This window comes from Achroia grisella, unplaced genomic scaffold, assembly GCF_030625045.1.
Source record: "Achroia grisella isolate CSIRO2021 unplaced genomic scaffold, CSIRO_AGI_Agris_v1 utg487, whole genome shotgun sequence".
NCBI lineage: Eukaryota > Metazoa > Arthropoda > Insecta > Lepidoptera > Pyralidae > Achroia > Achroia grisella.
In genome coordinates this window covers 3,554,537-3,577,435 of record NW_026712891.1, presented here as the reverse complement: position 1 = coordinate 3,577,435, position 22,899 = coordinate 3,554,537, and the positions used below count along the sequence as shown (strand labels likewise).

The window sequence follows — 22,899 nt, the reverse complement described above, 5'->3', positions numbered from 1 at the left end:
GCAAGAAAGAGCCGATGGAAAATTGGAAAGGTAAGCGTAAAATGTGGCAGATGTGCCAACATTAACCGCTGGCCGTCCACTCACTGTGGGCCCCATACATCAAGCAAAATAAATATTTTCTCGTCTCATACATCTGGCTTTAACAACATACGTAATAAAATTCGACATAAAATCAATTTTATACCTCCGTACACACTTATATAGGTATTACGATCAAGGAATTTGTATTTTGTTCTACATAAGAATATATAGATAATATTTACTTATTTATAGCATTTATACCACAGATTATGATACTTACTGTTGTAGTTAAATACAATAATTATATACATATATAGATATTATATGACTACAATGGTAAACAAGCAACAAGGCTGATCTGATGGATAGTGATAACAAATAGAATATTATTTATACATGATCAGCTTCACAAATATCACAAAATACGTAGACATAAGTAGTACCTATGTACTACAACATAACCTACTCAGTGAAAAAAGACACTCAAGGTAAGTACACCAACCTCCTTTCTTGTCCAAAGTGTTGTAAGAGTAAAAATATATTCAATTTTCTACATTATTTGTTCAATTTCAAGAATACTACCAATCGGCTTGCTATGTACTTTACCCTGTATAAGTACAGTGTCTTCATGTTTAAATGTCAAGCACCAGTTGGAACGTTGGTAGAGGATAAAAATACATTTACGGCCGCAATATACGTAACATAAAAGCTAAAGGTACTTTTATATCAGTCGAAGCTAAATGACCTGAGATGCAAGCATCTTACCAGATCTATATCTAAATAGGTAGACTTCTCCTTATGGAAAGAAATTCACTTTGAAATAACTAAGCTTATATTTTACAGTATAATAGTGTTTTTTAAGTTATTGTAATGGCGAACAAGCTGTCATTGATGTACTTCCTAATGATAAGTGATAAAACAACACTATGGACATCACGTTATCATGTGATGTCCATAGCGATATTTAGGCCATTGTCGTTCTGGAGGACTAAGAGCCTACTGTCATTTAACTACCTTATCTCACTCGTCAACCGAAACACATTTTATTTGGTAGGTGATCTATCGGTTCAGTACACCGCTTTCTTTCCAATAGTCGCGGGTTCGATTACACGGACAGCACAAACCTTTATATTCATGAGTATGAGTTGTTTTGTTCTGGGTATTCTCTATGGACATTATATATATATGGATTTAGAAAAAAAATGTCTAAGTATTAAATTCGTTATTTAGTATCTACCCTCCTTGTCTTATAGCTCTGCTTAGCTTGGGACAAGATTGTGTTGTGTAAATTGTCCAAGGATATTATATTAAATCAAGCTGTTTGGTGGCTGAAGCAAGTAAGACCTCAGTAAATATTAAGTACATGAATTTTTATATTATAATACGTAGCAATGTTGATATTACACATAGTCGGTTGTGCGATTTATTCGATAATATATTATTTGATCAAATATTTTATATTCACACACATAATTTTTAATGTAAATTAGATATTATTGACGGTAGCTTATGTAACAAACATAGTGAAAATAAATTAGTTCTAATATAATATTATACAGACAGTAGTTTTATTGGTGACTGGTGGAAACTGTGTTGGCTATTTTTATATTTGGACCACACCGGTCAATTTAATAAATTGTATCTAAAAAATACATAAATACCTATATACATATATGATAATTATCTACTTAGTTGATAATTTTAACGAAAGAAATATAATGAATAATAATAATATGAATAAGAGATGCGTGTGGCCATTTCCCTACAGTTTTTCACAATATCAGTATAACAAAAGCATATTAGTCAATTGCAGACAATATGGAGTCAGGTAAACAAACCACTTAGTTATTGTACGAGACACCTGTGAACACAGCACCCCCGTCGGACTGAAAGGGCTCACGTCATCATTACAGCGGCCACAACAAAGGGACAATCACTCGAGAGCAATGGCTGCGGACCCTTCGGAGTTCGGAGTGAAGGACTGTAATTGGATCTTGTGAACGATGCCGCTAATTTTGGGCAATTTGAACGTAATTCGTGTTTGCTTTCTATATATTTTCGAAAAGATTACAAAGTAAATATTTCTTTTTTTATCTTATTTTATTTGATTGCATATTAGATAACTTGAACGACGTCTGAATTAGCAGTAAGTACATTTCTAATCTGTGTAGTAATATGTAAAGTAGTATAATACAATAGATGAAGGTCAATTGCAAAAAATGCATTGTAATAATTAATTACAATGTCAAGTGAAGGTATAGAAACTGACAAAAATTTTTACCAATATATTAATTTCTTCGTTATTATTATAGCAATAGCATAATAGTTGCTTTAATATTTAACTACTATTATAAATATTGTGGAATACAGGTCACTTATATTAGTCTATGATCTATTTTATAAGCTTTATATTTCAAATACCAATTCTATTCTATTCTAAATTGTCACTGCTTTCTTTTGTTCCTTTTCGGTTTCCCTTCCTGGCCCTAGTTAGTAGTGTTTCTTTGTAATATATTATTATAAAATATGTATAAAACAATATACTTATATGTAGATATATATATCCTAGAATTCCCTGGATACCAATCCTACGTATTGGATACTGCCTTTAAAGTTTCTATGACTACATTTTGGTTGTTCCATGTTTGGTGGCCTCGATGGTCGGTTCAGCACACCGTTTTACTTTCGATGATCACGGGTTCGATTCCCCGCACAATTCAAAAATTTGTATTCACTAGTGGAGTCATTGTATTGTTCTGGTTGTTTTTATGAATTTATATACATATGTATTTACAAAAAAATATACATTTAAGTATTTGTCGGTTGTCTAGTATCTACAACACATGCTCATTTTAACGCCGTTTACTATTGGCGCTCTGTAACTTGTGTGTGCTTATAATATAGTAATAATAATATTACTATATTATAAGCACAGATAACATAATTATAAGTAAACTATCGGCACTCTGTCTAATATACGTTCAGACTACGATTGGAAGCAGTGTAGACAACTTTGAACATATCTATTTTTATATAATTTTCTGCCAATACACTGAAAGGAAATGTAATTCTTTAAAACTCTTTCTTTTTGCGACTCAGATTTAAGTGTGCGGAAGATTCATGTAGGCGGCAGACACCGCGGCGCAGGCATATTGCGCGCACGCAGACGTACAGGCACCAAGTCTTGCTCAGATCAACAAAAACTACCTGAATTAAATTTACGATGCCCGCATTGTCTGAAGTGTAAAAAGAGTGGAAAATATGACGCTTAATAATTTTATGTGATCATACGAGCAAATAAACTTCGAACATGTTTTATTGTCGATATTGTCGGTTCCAAAGATAGAGAGGTAACTTTTAAAGTTTGAAGTATTTATATATTCAGATATTTATATAATTGTGCAGTTGTGTAAATTATATCTATTATTTACAACCTAGATATCTATATTTGGACAAAACATACAGTTACCTTGTTCGATATATTCAGTACCTCTTAATGTAACTTCACTTAGTTTAAGCGTCTGTAGGTTTCATTAGGTCATTTATAAACTATAGTTTAGAAATAAATACATACTATGACAGAATATTTTATAGCACTTTGTATAATACGACGATCAGGTATAGGTATCAGATAATCGACTTCGAACCAATATAGCCGCAAGCACAATGCCAAATTCGCACTATTTTTTTTAACAGTGTATCCATATGTCATATTTCTAAAGTAGAACTACCTCGAGCATCAATCGAAAGTCGTATTCTGAAATAATAATATTATGATAATGTCTGAAATGAAATAAAGATAGTCAGCTTAATATAGGTACCTACCTATGGTTTATATTTATGTTATGTAACATATACAATAGTTTATCTTTCTAAGTCGCTTTTTGTAGACCAAGATACTACCTATTAAATTCATCATCTCAAACTTATATTCATCATCAAATTTAAAGGTGAAAACTTATATGGTGATATGTCGTAATTTATATTTATTTATATAATAACAAAATCTTATTTGCAATTTCATGCCTAAAAACTAATCAACACGCTGGTGCTCATTGGTTACCCTAAAAAAACAATAGACTAACATAATAGCATCGCTTAACAACACCGCTCACAAAAGTGCTCCGCTTTCATTTCGCGACCTTTTATTCGTCTTTTTGGTCCCAAATCCATCAATTCACGTGATGGATGGAGCATCAGGTCAGGTCCAGTATCGAAATTCAAATTCGCTAAATCTTCCCACACGGCACCGAAAACAGGTCGAGTCGTTAACAGTACGCACGATGCGATGCTGCGTTGTTTGTGTTTTTTTCTGTTTGCTCTGAAGATATTGGCCCTGGAGCGATTGTGCGGGGTGCGGGGTGAGGGGGGTGGTGTGGAGGCGCGAGATGCGTCGGCGCAGACGTACGGGCAACAGAGGCGTGATTACAGGGCTGCTCGCGGCTAATCACTCCCGCAACACGGTCCGGATGGCATACCGCCAAGTACGGCACTAAGAAATTTATGGTACCCCTCTAACATTGTTGCAGAAATAGACATTTAAGATCTTTAACTAGGTATCTTACTATATTCACGATTGGGATAAACTTGAAATGGGAAATATCTACTATATTAACTGTCGCTGAGGCAATACGTGCTATTTATAAACCTATTGATAAATGAGACACGACTGTATACATCAGTATAGACTAGTTCTAGAGACTAAAGACTTTGTACTAATTAAACTACTTTTATTATTATATCTATCTATCTCTATTATATTATTTTTTTTTAATTTTTACCAAACATCAGAACTGTGTCATACACATTATCTTACCTAAATGTATAAAAATTAGCTAAATTATGTAGATTATATTTGAAACAATTGTACACACTATACTATCATAATTATAGTTATTTCCAGGCGTTACGTATACCTAATAGTAAATTAAATTTATTATGATATTAAGATCACATTGGTAGCGTACTTTCTCGCGGCTATGCTCTTACAAGCCGGCTCATTGTTGTTAATAACAAACAAGACAAAGTCTCGCCGCTAACTGCGCACGTTCTCCATATCTCGGTCGGTCTTCACCCACGATGCCGACACTTGGATGTGATGTCGTTACTCGGTGGTTACTCGAATCCATACAAAATACCATTTACCTGTGTGTCGTCATAAAATTGTATAATTGTCCGTTTACAAATGGGGACGTCAGTTTATAAACTGTGGTAATTTTGTAGAGTCCCTAATGTAAAGTGTTATAAGATGATAATAATAATAACTCAGGACAATCCACACAGCGCCACCTTGTTTCAAATTCAGCAGAGCTAGTGTTATGGGCACTAGGCGTAAATACATAGATATATACTATTTTATACATAATGTATCTACATAAAAGACAACAAGACAATAGAAAATAATCATAACTATGAATAATGTTTGTATCGTGCGAAGAATCGAACCCGCAGCCATAAGAAATATGTTGTAGGTATATAAGAGGTATGCTAAACGACCAGGCCAACGAGGCCGTAAATGTTTTCTTTTATGCTATACTGTACCAGGAATTTAGAAAATCAATAAGCACTAATAAAAATACAGAAGTATTCTATAAAAAAAGTTCAATCCAGGCAAAATTACTTACCTAATATGAAACAGAAATATCTCCTATTCGATTAAGTAAAAGAAGAGTGCTTGAAATTTGTATATTTTAATATAAAAATCAGTATAATAGCATAAATAAAATCTGGAAAATCAACACAAAACAATACAAGTAATGCTTTGACGGAGTGGAGTATAAAAAAACGCGAACAGAAAAAAAGAATAAAAACATAATAAGACATATACGTACAAATCGGTCTAAAAGAAGAAATACATAAGTATTATAATTAAAGGGCTTTGAGCCCAGCAGAGAGTAATGGCTTGTTGTAATATTGATGATGAAATCTTGATATGTAATTAAAGTAGATACCTACTCACTCAGTACGATCATTATTACAATAACGTCACAAAATCTGAACAGTCGATAATAACGCAAAATATTTTATGGCAAATAAATTAAAACCAGTTTCGCTCTGTAAACAATATTTAAATTTTATACATTTATTATTCTAATATAGTTTAATAAACATAGATTTATTGCTATTATCTTAATTAGAAAATCACTCAAGCGCCTTGTTGAACTCAAAGCTCTTAGCGATAAGTTTTTTTATACAACTAACTTTTATGAGATAAAAGCTCCTAAAAAACTCCGGAAACAACACCAAAGTTTTAAAAAATTTCATGGGGGAAAAATTTGTATGTATTTTTATATCAATACTATAATATGCATACAATTTTAAAGATCGTAATTGTAGGCTGGTCGCGGTAGTTGAAGGCCCGTGCTGCCTCGCCTCCCTGATCCGGCCGTCATCAAGCCGTCAGCCGCGCTCGACGCTTGTCAAACGTCAACATTCAAAAGCCCAAACTGAAACAATTTTAATTCAATCAAGAGACATTTTGTTCACAATTGACCGAGCACCGCAGTCGCGATGTTACAGTGAACAGTGAACTCCTCATTACGACTTCATTTTGTTATAACAACAATGAACGCATTTTATTCATCCAATGAAGTTGACGTCGCCATTGTATGGGAATCAATCTCGCGACGGTTGTAATGATGCAAAATCAGTTCCAGTGTACGACAAAGAAGCTGCTAATGTCGCTTCTACATTTATTTTTTCCTTTTTCCACCGACGCAAATTGAATGGATCTTGCCATGCAATTCTATTAAGAATCTCACATCTTCTTTACATAAAATGAAACAACAATGTATAACCACCATTTTATGAATACTACCTAATAGGTTACTTGATAGTAATTCACATACATGTTAATTTTATAAATGTGAAAGTATGACTGTCTGTCAGTATATATTTTTTACGAATGTTAATGGAGTAGTGCATCCGATATATTCAATCCAACTATATTATCCATGATTATAGATTGTATCACTAGAATGGCCGTAGAATAAATAAGGCATCTATAGAATATTTTTTCGTATAACCTTGCCAACGCTGGTAGAAATAACATAAAATTGTCTAAAATGTAACGCGTGAATAACGATAGATTAGCCAGCATTTTTTAAGAAAAAATATACAACCCAAACATTAGACATATTTATCTCTCTTCTATTATATATATTGGAAAGAGACGGCATTGCTAAATTGTGGTTACGCCCTAAACTCGTTTAGGATTGTCACCAGATTATAATGTACTTAGAAATATCACCATCTGTTGATAATACAATTCCGCCTCTTATTATGTATAATCAAAATCTCATAACAATCGAAGCGGATATAAAACCAACTGAATCATATTATTACACCCTTTGATCATGAACTTGTTATCATCATATCCGAATATCATAAAGATTAAATACTACTGTTATTTCACAGTAATACCTTAAAGTAGTAGCATAATAGTATCTAACGTGCAATAATAATAAGAATCTATTAGTAATTGGTATCTAATTCTAAAAACTACTAAAAAAGTTATTTTACTATATCTATAACTAAATACTATTAGGATTAGGTATGTGTAAAATAACAGCAGTACCTTAAGGTAGTAACATAATAGTATTTCGTTATACACAGCCAATATAACTTTTTTAATAGCAAAGATTACAATTACTAATAGGTTATTGCACATTAGATGCAAATTATTGTTCATTTTTTTAATAGGTATCTTATCTACATACCTATATTCTCGTTTTAAAATGTAATAAAAATTCTCTCGATACTAATGTCTATCTATAAAGACATAAACAATAATTACGTACATAATATTGATACAATTACAAACGTTACATTACTTCATGCAAATACTTCATTCTGTTAATTTATAAGCACTACCTACCAGGATATAAGCAGTTACCTCGCGTGCATATATTGAATTAATCTTTTATGAGTGACTAATACAAAATCACTTACAATTTAGCTAATGGACACCGACACTGTTTACTTCGTAATATTCGTGTGTTTAAAAATAATGAATAGATATTCCATAAGAACACGTTCAGTCATGAAACAACAAAATGATGGCGATAAATAAACAGGAGTCCCACCGAATAATAACGGATTCTCACCACAAACCGACTTTACAAAGTAGGAATGCAACAATAACAAACAGGAATGAATTAACAATAGTTACCTACGTGTCAAGTCCCACACACTCGGTATTACAAATAAATACGGTACAAAAAACAGATCGCATCCTAAACGCGCGCCACAAAAACTGGCCCCAACAAAACGGTATCGGGCGGCGAGTTCAAACGGGCCGCCTGCCGGTTATTTCACACCATCAAGCATCAACGGTGATGAGCCATGGAGTACGGATACTGCCATACGTGATCTAATGACAACTGCAACATAACCTACAGACAGCCTGATTTTGTTTTTACTTCTTTAAAATATAGAACTCTAAATTAAATATTTCAGAATACTAGTCTCGTATTGTTAGAATAATATCTGCAATTTTGAACTGACAAAAGTCAATCATCAGTATAACAAAATACATGTAGCGTAAAATTAAACTGAATTAAAAATTAGGCTTTTTTAGAACTGAAATAGTTATCTAGGTACTGAATTGAAAACAGATAAACCACTTGATTAAATTGACAATAGTAACCAATATATCTACTATGAACAGCACTACGGACATCACGTAGTCATGTTACCTGTGTTGTTACACCCTTCATACGTAGCCTTTCCAGAGGATTAGATAGATAATTATTATATTTGTATCCTCAAGTCAGGTATTCTTAGCATGTAATTTCATTGCCATATCTCAAACCAAAAAATATCTTACAAAACAGGCTGTTAACGTTAAAAACGAAACGTTTTCACATTAAAAAAATAAGAATTTTGACAGAGCTCAAGAACAACCACATAGACGGTTATACACTAAATGGAAATATTACCATAAAATTGTAAATTGATAAGGCTCATTCATTGAAAATTGTGTGTTGACGGAAGTGTTAGAGGAGGAACAGCGCTCTATTGAGCATGTCAATAAGCTATTGTGTACAAATTTATCATTAGTTTGATCAACTGTTGCTTATAGAAACACCATGGGTTACTCACTAGTTAAGCTTATTGAGAAGAATGATTTGGTTTTGAAAATAACTAAACACTAACTAAAATTGCTATATATAAAATCACTGCAATTTTTTTTATAATAACTCCCAAAACAGTATAATATAGTATAGGTATATATATATATATATATGTCATGTTACGTACACATTACCTTAATAGCACCATTCATGCGTTGCCATTCTGGAACTCTAACATACCTATGGAGGTATGTTAGAGTTCCAGAATGGCAACGCTGTGTGAACAGTATATGGATTCTGTTCACACAGTTATCTTTCTTCAATTGAATCACGTCTTACGAAAAAGCTACTTGGCGGCTGAAATAATTTAGATAGAGATGCCCACGCAGTTGACTTTGTACTAACACATACCATGGACCCTCTAGGTCTTGGATAATTTAAGATATATTTGACTGTACAGTGTATACTTGTACTATATTGTACAAATCAGGTTTCATTTAAGAGTGAGCGATGGGCGGTCCCGTTCACAATCGCCGGAACAACACAGCGGGACGCCGCGGCTGGCTTTTTGCCGCCCCGACGTGACGCGCGGCGGGACAATGAGCCGACACTTGATCGCCGTGACGACATTGTCTCTGTCCCACACGGAGGTGGGACAATTGATTCACGAATCACGATAGAATCGTTATTGTCTATTTAAATTTTATTATATTAATAGATACTTAGGTACCTACTGTAGATTCATATAGGTATTGATAGCTGACCTCAATAAATATTGTTTTGATATGTAGAATCATACATAAATATCGCTATTAAAAAATAGGGCTTTATGATAAGGTTGTACGTATTTCTATAGCAATTCATAAAATTATTAAAATGAAAGATTTTTTTTAGATGGTAACTTAAGAGTATAATTAAAATATTTTTCGCTAAATATATTGAGACAATTTAAGTTAAATAAGCATAAAACATAGTGTATATAAAACAAAAGCAATATATTATGATCGCAGTAAAATAATAAAAACCCAGTGGGAATTTAACCGCATTTCAGCACATCATGTATGTATAAACTTGAAATATTAGCACTCTGTCTAATATTTCAAGTTTATACATACAGAGATTTAAAAAAAACTTACCCAGAAACTTCTTATAACAATAGTAGACTTAACTACCTATTTGTAGCAATAAATAAAAGAAACATACATTTATAAACATTAATTTGATTACATAATATAATAAAGAAGTTAAACTCGCTATTAAATGTCACTTAATCTTATAATCAAGAGTGAAAATAATAAAAACATTTTAATGACTTGTACAATCTGTCATTTTTAAACCCAGCTGGCACAAGAACCGGGCGCAAGGGGCCCAAACATAATTCTTGACAGCTTCGACTGAACAAAACGATGAACTTCCCTCACGGCCTATATTTAATACAGATTTCTGATCAACTATAAAACATAAATATTTTTAAATCTTATTATAATTACAAGACGGTTGAAATTTGTTTATCAATTATATTTAAAGACCCCTAAGGATATATCATGATAGAAATAATTAGCAGTTACGGTGTCGGAAAAGCTATAAAAACAGCAAATCGAGGGACGATAGGATAGGCACAATGTGTTAGATATTAATTTCGAAATTATAGGCTACAGTTTCGTGCAAAGGTGTTCGCAGCAAAAACGTCAACGGGAGTGCTAAGAGACGCCGATTATTATTTTTGGGGCACGTAATAATCCTCTTCAAACATCTGCCTTTACAAATATTTATTATTTGTATAAGTATTGAGTGTTTGCCGAGCGTATACTGGAAGGATTGATACACAAGTAGGTATTGTTGTTGGATGCCTTAAAGCACACACCACTTATCTGTTTACTTTAAATTGGTAGAAATTTGTTTAGAGCATTTTTTATGAAATGATGAACATAAATTGATACACTCATTAATGCTAACACTTAAACGATCAATCCCCTGGTATTTACATTAGTTCATAATAATATAAATATTCATATAATACTTGAGTTGTAAAAAAGCTCCTTGTTATATTATCAAACATCTAGGTGCATTATTTAAATTAGGCCTAAAATGATATTATAATCTCATAAATTATCATTGCGTCATATCATCATATCATTATCACTTATAATTGCGGTAAAAAGTACTCTATGTGTTTGCATAGTATCTATACAAACTATTTGTATACCACATTTCTTACAAATTCGTCAAGTATATTTTAAGTGCAAAAGTAATAAATGGATCTATTTTTCATACTTTACTATCACAACTACCACTAATTCCCAATCTACTGCAGGTCTTTTGCCATCAGAGGAGATTTTTCTATTAGATGTTACTTATGTTTTTAAACTAGGTCCTTCTATTACTTAAGTATGATAGGCTTATTTCCTTTCTCTTTAAAAGAATCGGTAACATTGGTAGGTAATTATACATCTATAAGTATAAATATATTTTTATACATTTATCATATAGGTGTTGTATCGGTTTTATTCATATTAAATACCTACTTCATTTTTTTAATAATATGGAAGAGGTGAATTAACGGATGCAAGTTTGTATAGGCAAAGTCGCGGTTGCAACTAGTAATTACTACACAATGCAGACAATATTGTTACTATATGTAACAATATTCATCTCAATCTCGCAATCCGACAATGATATAATACGAGTAACTTATAATTACAAAACAAAAACGATTAAATAATACATTGCAGGGAAATAAGGACCCGGCAGGTATGCAGTACTGTCTAATTATGTTCTTTAAATACTTTGCACTAATATACTGGTAATGTAATATTCCCACAGCTTACCACATGGATGTGCTGTCAATCAATTGACGTCCACTTGACACTTTATAATTTATATTCAATTTACTACCGTTGTAGCGAGTTTCCTTTGTAACTGTGTCATTATATTTACAAAGCATTTATTTATTTTGAGTCACGTATAAAAATATTTTAAAATTAACGTCTGAATTGACGCGATGTCACCGCAACTGATTAAATAGAGATGGTTGATGAATATATGTCATTGCTATTTGATATTTTGCGACAGGTTTTAGTGTTGAAGTTTATATTGAACTAGCTATGCCCGTGGTTTCACCCGCATGAAATTTATAGGCTATGTGTTATTATGATGTATAAAACATATTACTGTAAAGTTTCATCAAAATCCGTTAAGTAATTTTTGCGTAACATTAATAAGACTAGTGACCCTTCGCGACATCGCCTGGGTACACATATTTTAGTGAGTTATGTATATATTGACTAATATACAGCCAATGTTTCTTTCACGCAAAAACTACTTAATGGATTTTATTTAAACTACTAATATATCTTATACATCAGAATAACACATAGGCTACAAACTTCATGGAAATGAAACCGCGGGTACCGCTATGTATTTGATAAATTATTTCAAATCAAAAACGCAATTTTTATTAATATAGTCACATACCTAGACCTACCTCTATTATTTCTAGATACATGCCTACATACCTAATTAAAAAAGTAAAAGCTTATATAGGTAAAAGTAAACGGTACCAATTACCTGAAATATCTTAAAATACTTGGACCGTCCGCAACAGTCCGAACTTAACAAGGATGTTGATGAGTCAGCATGCGCGCTCAATCCAATATCACGATCTATTAGTGGACAAACGCGGTCGATTCGCCGTATTATACCGTGAAACAGACCACCATCAGGCGACCATTTTTTACCACTTACTGCCATACCAACATCACCTTTTATCGGAGCAGAGTGATGGCCTCCCAAGTCGAACACCAGGATTTATAAAATGCCGTTCAATGTTCATTTGTATAGAAAATTAGTAAGTTAAGTTAATTATATTTAGTGACATATTTTCCTCGTCTCTTTACAATATGAAGAAATAATTTCTAAATTTGTTGCCATAGGGATATTTTTTGCAATCAAAAGTGCCTCTAATACTTCTTTGAAATCTTTAAAAAAGAGGATTAGACTAAGTCTTTTTGTCAATGTAATATTATAAAAGAAAAACAGTATATTGATTGTTTTAAAATTTTTCTCACTACTACACTGGTTGTTTAATAATCTCAAATAAAACAAAAAGAATCTGTAAGAATGATTCGGTTTAATATTCCTATTTAATAGATACAACAAGTAGAACAATATTTACAGAGATAATAGTAGTTATATCTATAAAAATAATAAAATTAAAATCTTAGCTAAAATAAATAACAATCTGTACTTACAACAACATTCCCTATATATTAACCTATAATAATAGTAAAATGTTATAATTCAGAACACCTATTTACAAAACAAAACGGTTTCTTTCTTTAAGAATAATTCTAAATCTGTGTTCTTTCAGATACAAATATCTGTAAAACTTAGAGCATAAGTAGGTAATCACTGTTCTAAAAGTGACTGTTTATTCGTTATATTAAATGTGTTTAACTACTTACACAACAAGTTATCGTTACATAACCTATTGATTCAATAAATACACATTATACATTACGAGTAATTTGATAATTGCCTACAATAATCTAAATATGAGATCGCTTAACCGTACTTTCTACGAAGAATTAATCATTGCGGATTAAATGCTAGGCCGATTTGTTATGGCCTCCACATAAATTACTGCGTCCTCTCATATGAAAATGAACTTCGTTGCATCTACGTAATACACAAACGTATAGACTTTGTTAGCATTAAAATTCCTATAATCATCGCGGAACCTATATAGTAATTTAGTTTTCTAATTAGGTTCTTTTGTAAAACAGAATTTTCAACAACATAACATTCTTATAAATGTTTATACCTACCTAAATTATTTTCGTATCACTTTACAAAAGTAGGATGTCCTTTATGGAATTAAATGTACTTACAATCTAGCATTGCACGAAATATTGGAGCAGCTGCTGAAAGAGCGGTGATGTCACGCGACAGGTAGAGGCGGCGGCGGCAGATAGCAGGGGCGCAGCGCGTGCGCCGCCGCTTGCAGCAGCTCTGCGTGGTATCGCTGCGCAGCCACCATGTAATGAGACTGCATCGACAGGTCCAGCCTCGGCATGGGTTGTATCGTCAACACCGGCTGAGGCGGCGACGGCGACAACCTCGGTGGCTCCGGTTCCAATAACGCATCGATTGTAAACGCCCGTCGGGGTCTCTCGCGTGGTAACATTGTCATCGTCGTTACTTCTGGCAATTCCGCTGGCTCAGGACTTAATTGGGGACACATCGATGGAGTGTATAAACTAGCACTGGGTAGAACTGTCGGTGGAGGAGGAGCGCTTGCTTGTCTAGCCAAAAATGCTCTATTGAAACTTGCGAGAGCTGCTAATTCTGCATTTAGATTGTCCTTCTCTCCCTTTTGCAACTTGAATCGCTTACGTCTCCTGAGTAATGATCCATTCTCGAACATGTCAAAGGCTTGTGGATGCAGTGTCCAGTAGGCTCCTTTCCCGGGCCGATCTGGGCGGCGGGGTACCTTCACGAAGCAGTCGTTGAAAGACAGATTGTGCCGCAGCGAGTTCTGCCAGCGCTGCGTGTTGCGCCGGTAGTACGGGAACCTGTCCGTGATGAACCGGTAGATCTCCGACAGCGGCAGCATGCGTTCGGGAGAACTCCAGATCGCCATAGCGGTTAGTGAAATATACGAGTATGGTGGTTTTTGGTCACCGTATGATTCGCGCGAAGGTCGCGGCATTTTCACTTGCACGGTCGTTAAAATATTATAAGTTAGAAGTCAATGAATAACAACAACACGTATAAGTGATCACGTCACTTCGACGCAAGGTGTGGAGTATAACTGAGGCGCGGAGGGTCATAATGTGGATCCGCCTGCTCGGCGCGGACACGTTGTGGCACCCCCGGCCGTGTCGGGGCCCGCTCTTACTATTGGTGCAACCTTCCACCAATCACGAGTCTCTGGTTTCAGGTATGATGTCGGCTTTCGCTCCACTAACAAGGAATTTAAATTGATATTATGTTTATATTGCCTCCAAATATCTTTTGTGATGACACCGCTTTTTATTTAGCGTATGTAAATTACGATGATACTGAAAAAGAGATTTGAATTATACACCAATTCGACGATGAATGAGTATTATTAAAATTCTCAGCTTTGTGTTTTGATCGGCGAGATGAAACAGTTACGTGGAATTGATATGATACTTAAGTTGTGCCGTAAGTGAATACTAGACGGCATAATATCTGACATTTAAGTAACTACATATCTAATGCCAATTTATCAATATTTTTTGTAAATGTTACAAAGAAAATAGTAGGTACCTATATCTACCTACTAGCTGATGCCAATGACTTCGTCTGCTTAGAATTAGTATATAATTCTATATAGTTGCCATCTTATATTTTTTAAATTTTAATGACTATAGTAGATGCTAAACTAGTTACGCTTAGGTATTTGAAAAATAGTTTACCTATTATCGGTTGAAAAAGTGAGTATTCTTCATACTCACTTTTTCAACCGATACTATAATAGGTAGATATTCAAACTCAAATTTTATTATGATCCGATAGTTTAGTCGTAAAATGGTGACAGACAATACAAACACACCTTCGCTTTTATAAAAACTGCAACGTCTTCTACAAGCTAAATAACCAGATAAGCAGAGCTTATAAAAGGTATTTTTTTTAATTTAGAAAGTAGGTAGCAGAAACGCCACTGGTGGTTTCCTACCTCTTCTGAATGTGAACAACCAAAGTATTGGTTTGAATTTCGAAACGAACAAGCAAAGAAACAGACCGGCACATCAGTCACGAAGTGTTTTTTACTACAATACCGTTTCTCGAATCCGTGAATGGCAGAAAGGTAGATGAACTGAAACCAAAAAGTAGCCGCGTCTGAATAGGCTGTAGGTATAGGTTCCTAACTGTCGTATGCCATCACGCGGATGTGTCAATAAAAAAACTTTAGTTGTATTCAATAAATGCTCTATTGACAATTTTGTACAAGCAAGATGATTGTGTAATGTGCACTATATTAATATATATATATATATATATATATATATATATATATATATATATATATATATATATATATATATATAATATAATGATGTTATTAATATATCTGTATATTCATACTAATATTATGTATAGATACGATTGATAGATTTGATTTTTTGTGTGCTTGTAATTAATAAAGTTTTAAATACGTCACCTACCTATAGATTGTTAGATAGGTACATAAACTCTGAATAATACCTAGCTACCTACATATAGGTTACATTTCAGTTAGTATATTAGGTATAAAAGGATTTTGTATATAGCACTGGGATTCACATTCAAATAATAGATAATAACATATTCTATACCTACCCAAAACATAGGTATAGAACATGTTTAATAGTCCCAAAAATGTTTCTACAAAACAGTCATTAAATTTATTATTGGAGAAAGGTTATTTTTACTATATTTAGCACATTTTCAACGAATGACACTTCTATATTAATTATTATTATAAATTTTATACTTTAAGAATTGCCAGTCTCAAAGTCGTGTATCAACATAACTTACAATATACACGAAGCCTGAATATAAAACACAGAAATTTTGAAATAAATTGAGAAACGAAGTGCATGAAAATGAATTTATATCGAAACGTATATCTCAACCATTTTCCCTTTTAAAGAAAGTAAACAGCTTATGATCTAAATTCTAGCATTGTAAAATAAACTATGAAGATAGGGGATAGGGTACATTTTTATTTGTTACTGTGTGTGCATCAGCCGTTACTCAGGATGCCGTTAATATATTGAAGTTATAGTACGAGTGGTGTGAATTCGTCACGGATGCTTATCGAGGAGGCAGCCGATAAAGGCGGCTTGTCGATGTTTTATTATTACAGAGAAGCTGGTAATCATAAAGCGACGCACTGCTTTCGACGAGCTCTCACGCCTCTCATAATATTCTGTGTTGATCTTTTTTCCTACAATTGCTTCATGTTTAAAAAACAAGAACTCTATATGTCGAATTAAGGATTTTTTTACGTAATTGGAATGTCAAACTAGCTGATAGTCCACCTGATGGGAAACGGTAATCGTCGCCTATACATTATCTGCACTACAAACATTTTGTCATCATGTGATACCCGTGATGTCACTAATGAATACATCGCCATTCCCAAGGACAATTATTAAATCCTCTGAAATGGCAATTAAATTCCAGGATAAGAGCCTGAGAGAGAATTTTACTGCCTAATTTCATCCTACAAATAAATCACAGCTTTCAAAGTCAACTGCTTGACAGCAAAAATAGATGAGACTGAGGCCCAAGCAGACGATTTTTCACTTTACTTTTCCAAGGTAAATACCTCATGGTAACATTATTAAAAAATTTTAATTAAAAAAATTAAAAGTACTACTATTTTTATCACGAATAAGAACTATTTATCAGACGCATACAATAGCTTCAATGAAAAGCAACAGAAAGTCAAAATAAACAATTCCATTTTACGGTATTGGTGAAAATATTCGATTATCTATGTAACCGTATCTAGGTTTTCCTTATAGCACAGATAACATAATTTTTGCTTATAGTAAATATCATAGTCATTGATTCAATTCAATTATATTAATATTATTTATTTATTCATTTAAAACTATTGTGATTAGGTACCTATAGGTTACCAATTATGCTATTTATATAGTTTTTTTTTTTAATATAAGAGCACGATTTATATTACAAATATATAATTTAAATACAATTTTTTCTAATTTAAGTCCTCAAATATTCCAATTTCAAAAATTTCTTACATCATACATATAAATATTTAAGTAATTAAATCTTTCAGGTGGAGAGTTAATAAAAGAGACTCACAAAACAGTTTTAATAACGTTAAGTTAGAAGACTAAATCAGAAGACGCAGATACTCAAGCTCTACAACTCCAATGCAATGGGCTGGTCATGTCACATGCTTTACAGATAACAGATGGACAATCCAAATCACAAAATGAAAGGGACCAAAGGAAAAGGAAACTTTGAAACACGGTAGGCTGGTAATATAGTAGATCATATAGGAAATGAAATGATTTACTATGGGTAAAAACAGAGAGTCGAGGAAAAAGAGAACAGAGTTGTGAGTTCAAATCTAACTCTTTATTGGAGGAAACGCTGATAAAAAAACCAAAAATTTATCTCATAGCAATACCTATGCTCGGCCTCTACCACACACACAAAATTTTGGATACAAATACGCCGAGCGAAATTGACGCATCACGGGTTGCGTTCACCACAACATCGCCAGTTGACATCATCTGGGATAGCAAACTAATAAGTAGTTATAAAAATACTAATTCCATCTTTAAATAACAATAGCTGAAAGACTAAAAGTAATCTTTTGGATGTAAACTCCAACCTTTTTTAAATTCCATGGAAACAATTACAATTGTGATTGGAAAATACACGTAGACGGGTATATAAAGTAGCGACAACAATTCGCTATTACCACCAAAGTGGCCGTTTGACACGTTATAATTAATTCTAAGCGCACCGTCTACCATCTCAAGGTACTCAAAAATGCTCTTAGGGTGCGTCCGTCATTACTTGCATATTTTTTGTTCCAAGTAGATCGCATTTTTTCGCGCGCCCTCTCGACTTAGCCCAGAGGGTGATTTATGATAAAAGTTATAAACCGCATTTTTAATATCAACGAGCCTTTTAAACTTGGCCCTTTGTAGATGCCGCTGGTGAGATAACCTAATTAACAAACGTTATATATCATTGGGCTGTGGGCGAGCGCAAATATAAGATTTTATTTATTAATCGACCTCGGAAAAGCTTTTACGTATGTGCGGAGCCAATGTTCCATGCTCATATATTCAGGCAAGCTTAATTGCTTCTTATCTCAGATCGGAAATCGACAAGATCGCAATTTGTTCATATAAACAGACGCAAGCGCATCGTTTATTATGTAGATATTTATACGAGTAGATTCCCATAATATACTAAGTAAGTACAACCAAAGCAACTTAAGGAGTTTTTTTATTTGGCCGGTAGGGAAAAAAATAAAATTATAATGTAAAAATTTGACGTTCATAAGCGGCTAAAATGTCCTACATGAATAAATGATTTTTGAATTTGAATTTGAATTTGAATTTATTTCTGAACAGACAGACAGTCACTAAAACTAAAATAACCCAATGTGCGCTAGTAAACAGGTACCGGGTATGGAGATAGTCAGCAATGTGAAGTATTTATCCTATTTCAAGCTATGTACCTGCCATGACAGTTTGATCTTCGCGCTTTTCTTCCTGAAAATCATCGTGATGAATTATGAATCTGGCCTAACCTGATCCAACCATTCTCCACAGGTGCCCCTTCAGCTTAAACCGTTACCGCAGGGCGGGTGTAGTGTTCCATTGCCACATATAAAAAAAATACAACAGGTAAGATCATACAGTTGCTTGTAAGTAACGTTAGAAATGTCATGCCATGTTATTAATTTCTTGGCAACGGATGCATTGCTTTCACTTATTGTTTTTATGTTGTACCTTCTGAAGTTAAAGAAATTCACAAATCAAAATGTCGTTTAATATGTACAATATTATATAAAAATAACAAATAGATATAGGTATGTACCTAGCATACATATATTAAAAATTAATTTTTTTTATTTATGTACTGAATGTATTTATATTACTACAATTGAGAAATAGGCTTGAAGTTTACTTCTCTGTAGAGTCTTGAATAATTCTTAGACTCTTTTTGTGTTTGATGTAAATTGATATATTTTTTTTATCCTCTCTCTTATATCACTTGAACTATTATTCAATTACTTATTGTTTTGATACATTTTGTGCGTTAACCATGTTCAAAATATTGAATCTAATGTGGCCTACATTGGATTCAAATATTCAGAGCGAAATGTAGGCATGTCAAGTGTTGCATTCACCACAGCATCAATAGTTGACAATGGCTCTGACTAGGGATAGTCATCAACATACCGTATGTTGTATGTTATAGTTGAAGTACTGCCTTGTAGATTTCTTACACTATGGCAATAAGAACAGACTCAAGCTTTGAAAGTCTAGACCCTATTGTTCCATCTAACCTTATAGTTTCGTGGCCACTTCACTATAGACAACTATTGCATAATTTATGACACATTAGTGATATTTCCGAACGATACCTTCCATCTTAATATCAATGGGCTGTCTGTCTGTCATTCTTAAGGTTAGGTACTGTCTATAAGTGGATATGTCATCGAAATAATAAATAGGATTGAAAGTGGTTTTAAATAATATATTGAATATGAATACAAATGAAGTAACTGATAATCGTATCACGTCTCTTTTCCGATGGATTTACGTATATCTGCTGGTGTCACGTCACATTTCGTATTAATTTCTGATTGACTAAATAAATAAACATTTATAAAGTTTTTACTTAACATCATATCGGGACATGAAAGAAATATTCGTTTTCTAGTGATTTTTAACGACGCTCGTTTTAAAAGTTTATTAATCAAGTCGTGTCTGAACTGAAGGTAGACTCGACTGGAGTACATCTAAGTTTATGTTAGTTTTCCCTATACAGCCACTGAGCAAACGGAGCCACAGTCACGCAATCACGATCAAAACATCACCACGACATCGTTAAACTACAACAATAGAACGAAGCTATTGCTTAGTTTACCATACATTGAAATACGAATACTGTATGTTGTAAAATTACAGTTACGATACACACCAATGTATTATAAATGAAATTCAGATTCATGTTCAATAAAGATTCGCTAACGCCGGTTTACGGAAACGGAAGCGCCAGCTTGCTAGTAATGAATTTGCGAGGCGGGCGGCGCCCTACGAAAATAAATTGCCTCGTAGTTTCCATGTTTTGTTTTTAAAAGCTTCAGTTTAACTTGAATAAGTAATAGGTTAGTGTTTCATGCACGAGAGTGGATTTATTTTAACTAAGATTTGTTTATGTGTAAAAGTCATTATGAATAAACAAACAAGATTACATTTACATCGATTATAATGTTTTATTCGTTTTCATAACTATTCCAGACATGTTATGTATAATGCGTTCTCAGGTTTAATAATAATACAACTGACTTCTATACTTTGTGCATGAATATGCATACTTACATATATGTAGTATGTTGTCTTATTTCTTATAGAATATACTACTTCATACAAAGCGACATGAGTTAAAATTAAAAAGAATAGAATAGAATAGAAAAAAATCTTCCCAAATTTCACGGGAAACTTAACACGATGTGAAGAGCATATTTTAAGAAGTCGAAGTAAATACGAGCACAAGCGAATTACGTAGATACATCTATGATATATGTAACGGCCCTCTAGGAAAATCTGCTATTTTGTTGAAGTTCCATATCGTATCAGTTACTAAAATACTGCTACTAAGAGCTGATTTCATATAGTGGTAGAGGGTAGTAAAAAAAATCAGGAAATTTAATGACTAGATACAAGCCAGGTCTGTAACCTAAGCATGGTATTACCGTTTATAAACACAATAAACAGAATACAAGGCCCGTTATGCGGCGATCATACGAAATTCAATTTGTTACTCGCCGGTGCCGAATAGACCACAAAAACGCACACCAAACACTAAGCGCCGTGAATAACAATTATTGTGTTGATTACGGCACCGTGCCGCGTCTAATAATTCACTCTATAGCCTAAACTCTGTAATTACGGCGATGGAAACGTCGGCTCACCGTTTGAGATAAAAATCGGACTCGCCCGAACCTCGTTCCTCCGCTGCCCTCCATCGGTAATGGCAGCTTTCCTACGAACAACATAAACATTTATTTTTATAATATTACATTACATGAACATTTATAATTTTGTTTTTCTTTTGCAATATAGCTGTATTATATTAGTGTACGGCTAATTGAAATTCAAAATAATGCTTGTGTATCTAACATAGTCAAATTGCTATTTTGGTTAATCTTTTTGCAAAAAATATAAGAGTGTTTCTTATATTTTTTGCAAAAAGATTAACCAAAATAGCCAACCAAATAACCAATACATTGAAATTTTTTTTACAATAGAAAATTTCCTTGACTTATTGACTTTTATTAAACGATCTTTAGCCTACCCTACCTAAAATGAAGTTGCATCCGCGGTTTGTTCGCTTAGATTTTTTAAACTAGGGTTTTAATGCAGTTTTTAGCAATAGATAGACTGAATCAGTCTATCAGTCAGTAGAAAGTTTATATGTATAATATATGTTACACCCGTGAGAAGCCGGGGCGAGTAGCTAGTAATAAATTAATAAATAAAAACGGCTTGGCGATACAACGAGTTACATATATCTGTTTCATAATTTAGTTAAATATTGGAGTCATATTGCAAAATAATTTCTTCCACTAGTTCCTATTATGACATACTGCGCCAACTGTATGCATGAGTCTGGGTGTTTTCTATGTGTAATAAGCATTTACAAAACCCAACCCACAGCGTAAGCTCTGCTTAGCTTGGAATTAGATTGCGCTGTGTGTCCTGAATTATATATATCACCCTTTAAACGAAAGATAGCTTACACTATTGCTTGTTGGCCGAAATAACTGATTACGAAGGTGACTTTTCAAGTACCGAGGTAGACTTTTTAAGTCTACCTCGGTACTCTTTTCAATCTTACTAATATAATAAATGCGAAAGTTTGTGAGTATGTATAGATTGATACTGAACCGATGTTTACGAAACTTTACATGTAGCTTATATATTGGCTATAATTTATAAAGATATTGAATATGGGGCGAAATATAATAAAAAATGTCAAGTGTGACGTAGACGAAGTTGCGCGG

At 33.3% G+C, this 22,899-nt stretch overlaps 1 protein-coding gene across 1 annotated transcript; it reads right to left on the bottom strand.

Moving 5' to 3' along the window:
• Positions 1-13,566: 13,566 nt before the first annotated feature.
• Positions 13,567-14,896, bottom strand: LOC131845958 (fork head domain-containing protein FD4-like). Its single transcript, XM_059195128.1, has one exon. It carries the CDS (start codon positions 14,803-14,805, stop codon positions 14,035-14,037), a length of 771 nt encoding a protein of 256 aa, XP_059051111.1. The 5' UTR covers positions 14,806-14,896; the 3' UTR covers positions 13,567-14,034.
• Between the last annotated feature and the right edge of the window lie 8,003 nt (positions 14,897-22,899).

What these genes read in the sequence shown, in the direction of transcription:
- LOC131845958 (XM_059195128.1), bottom strand. Translation starts at nt 14,805, where the DNA reads ATGCCGCGACCTTCGCGCGAATCATACGGTGACCAAAAACCACCATAC.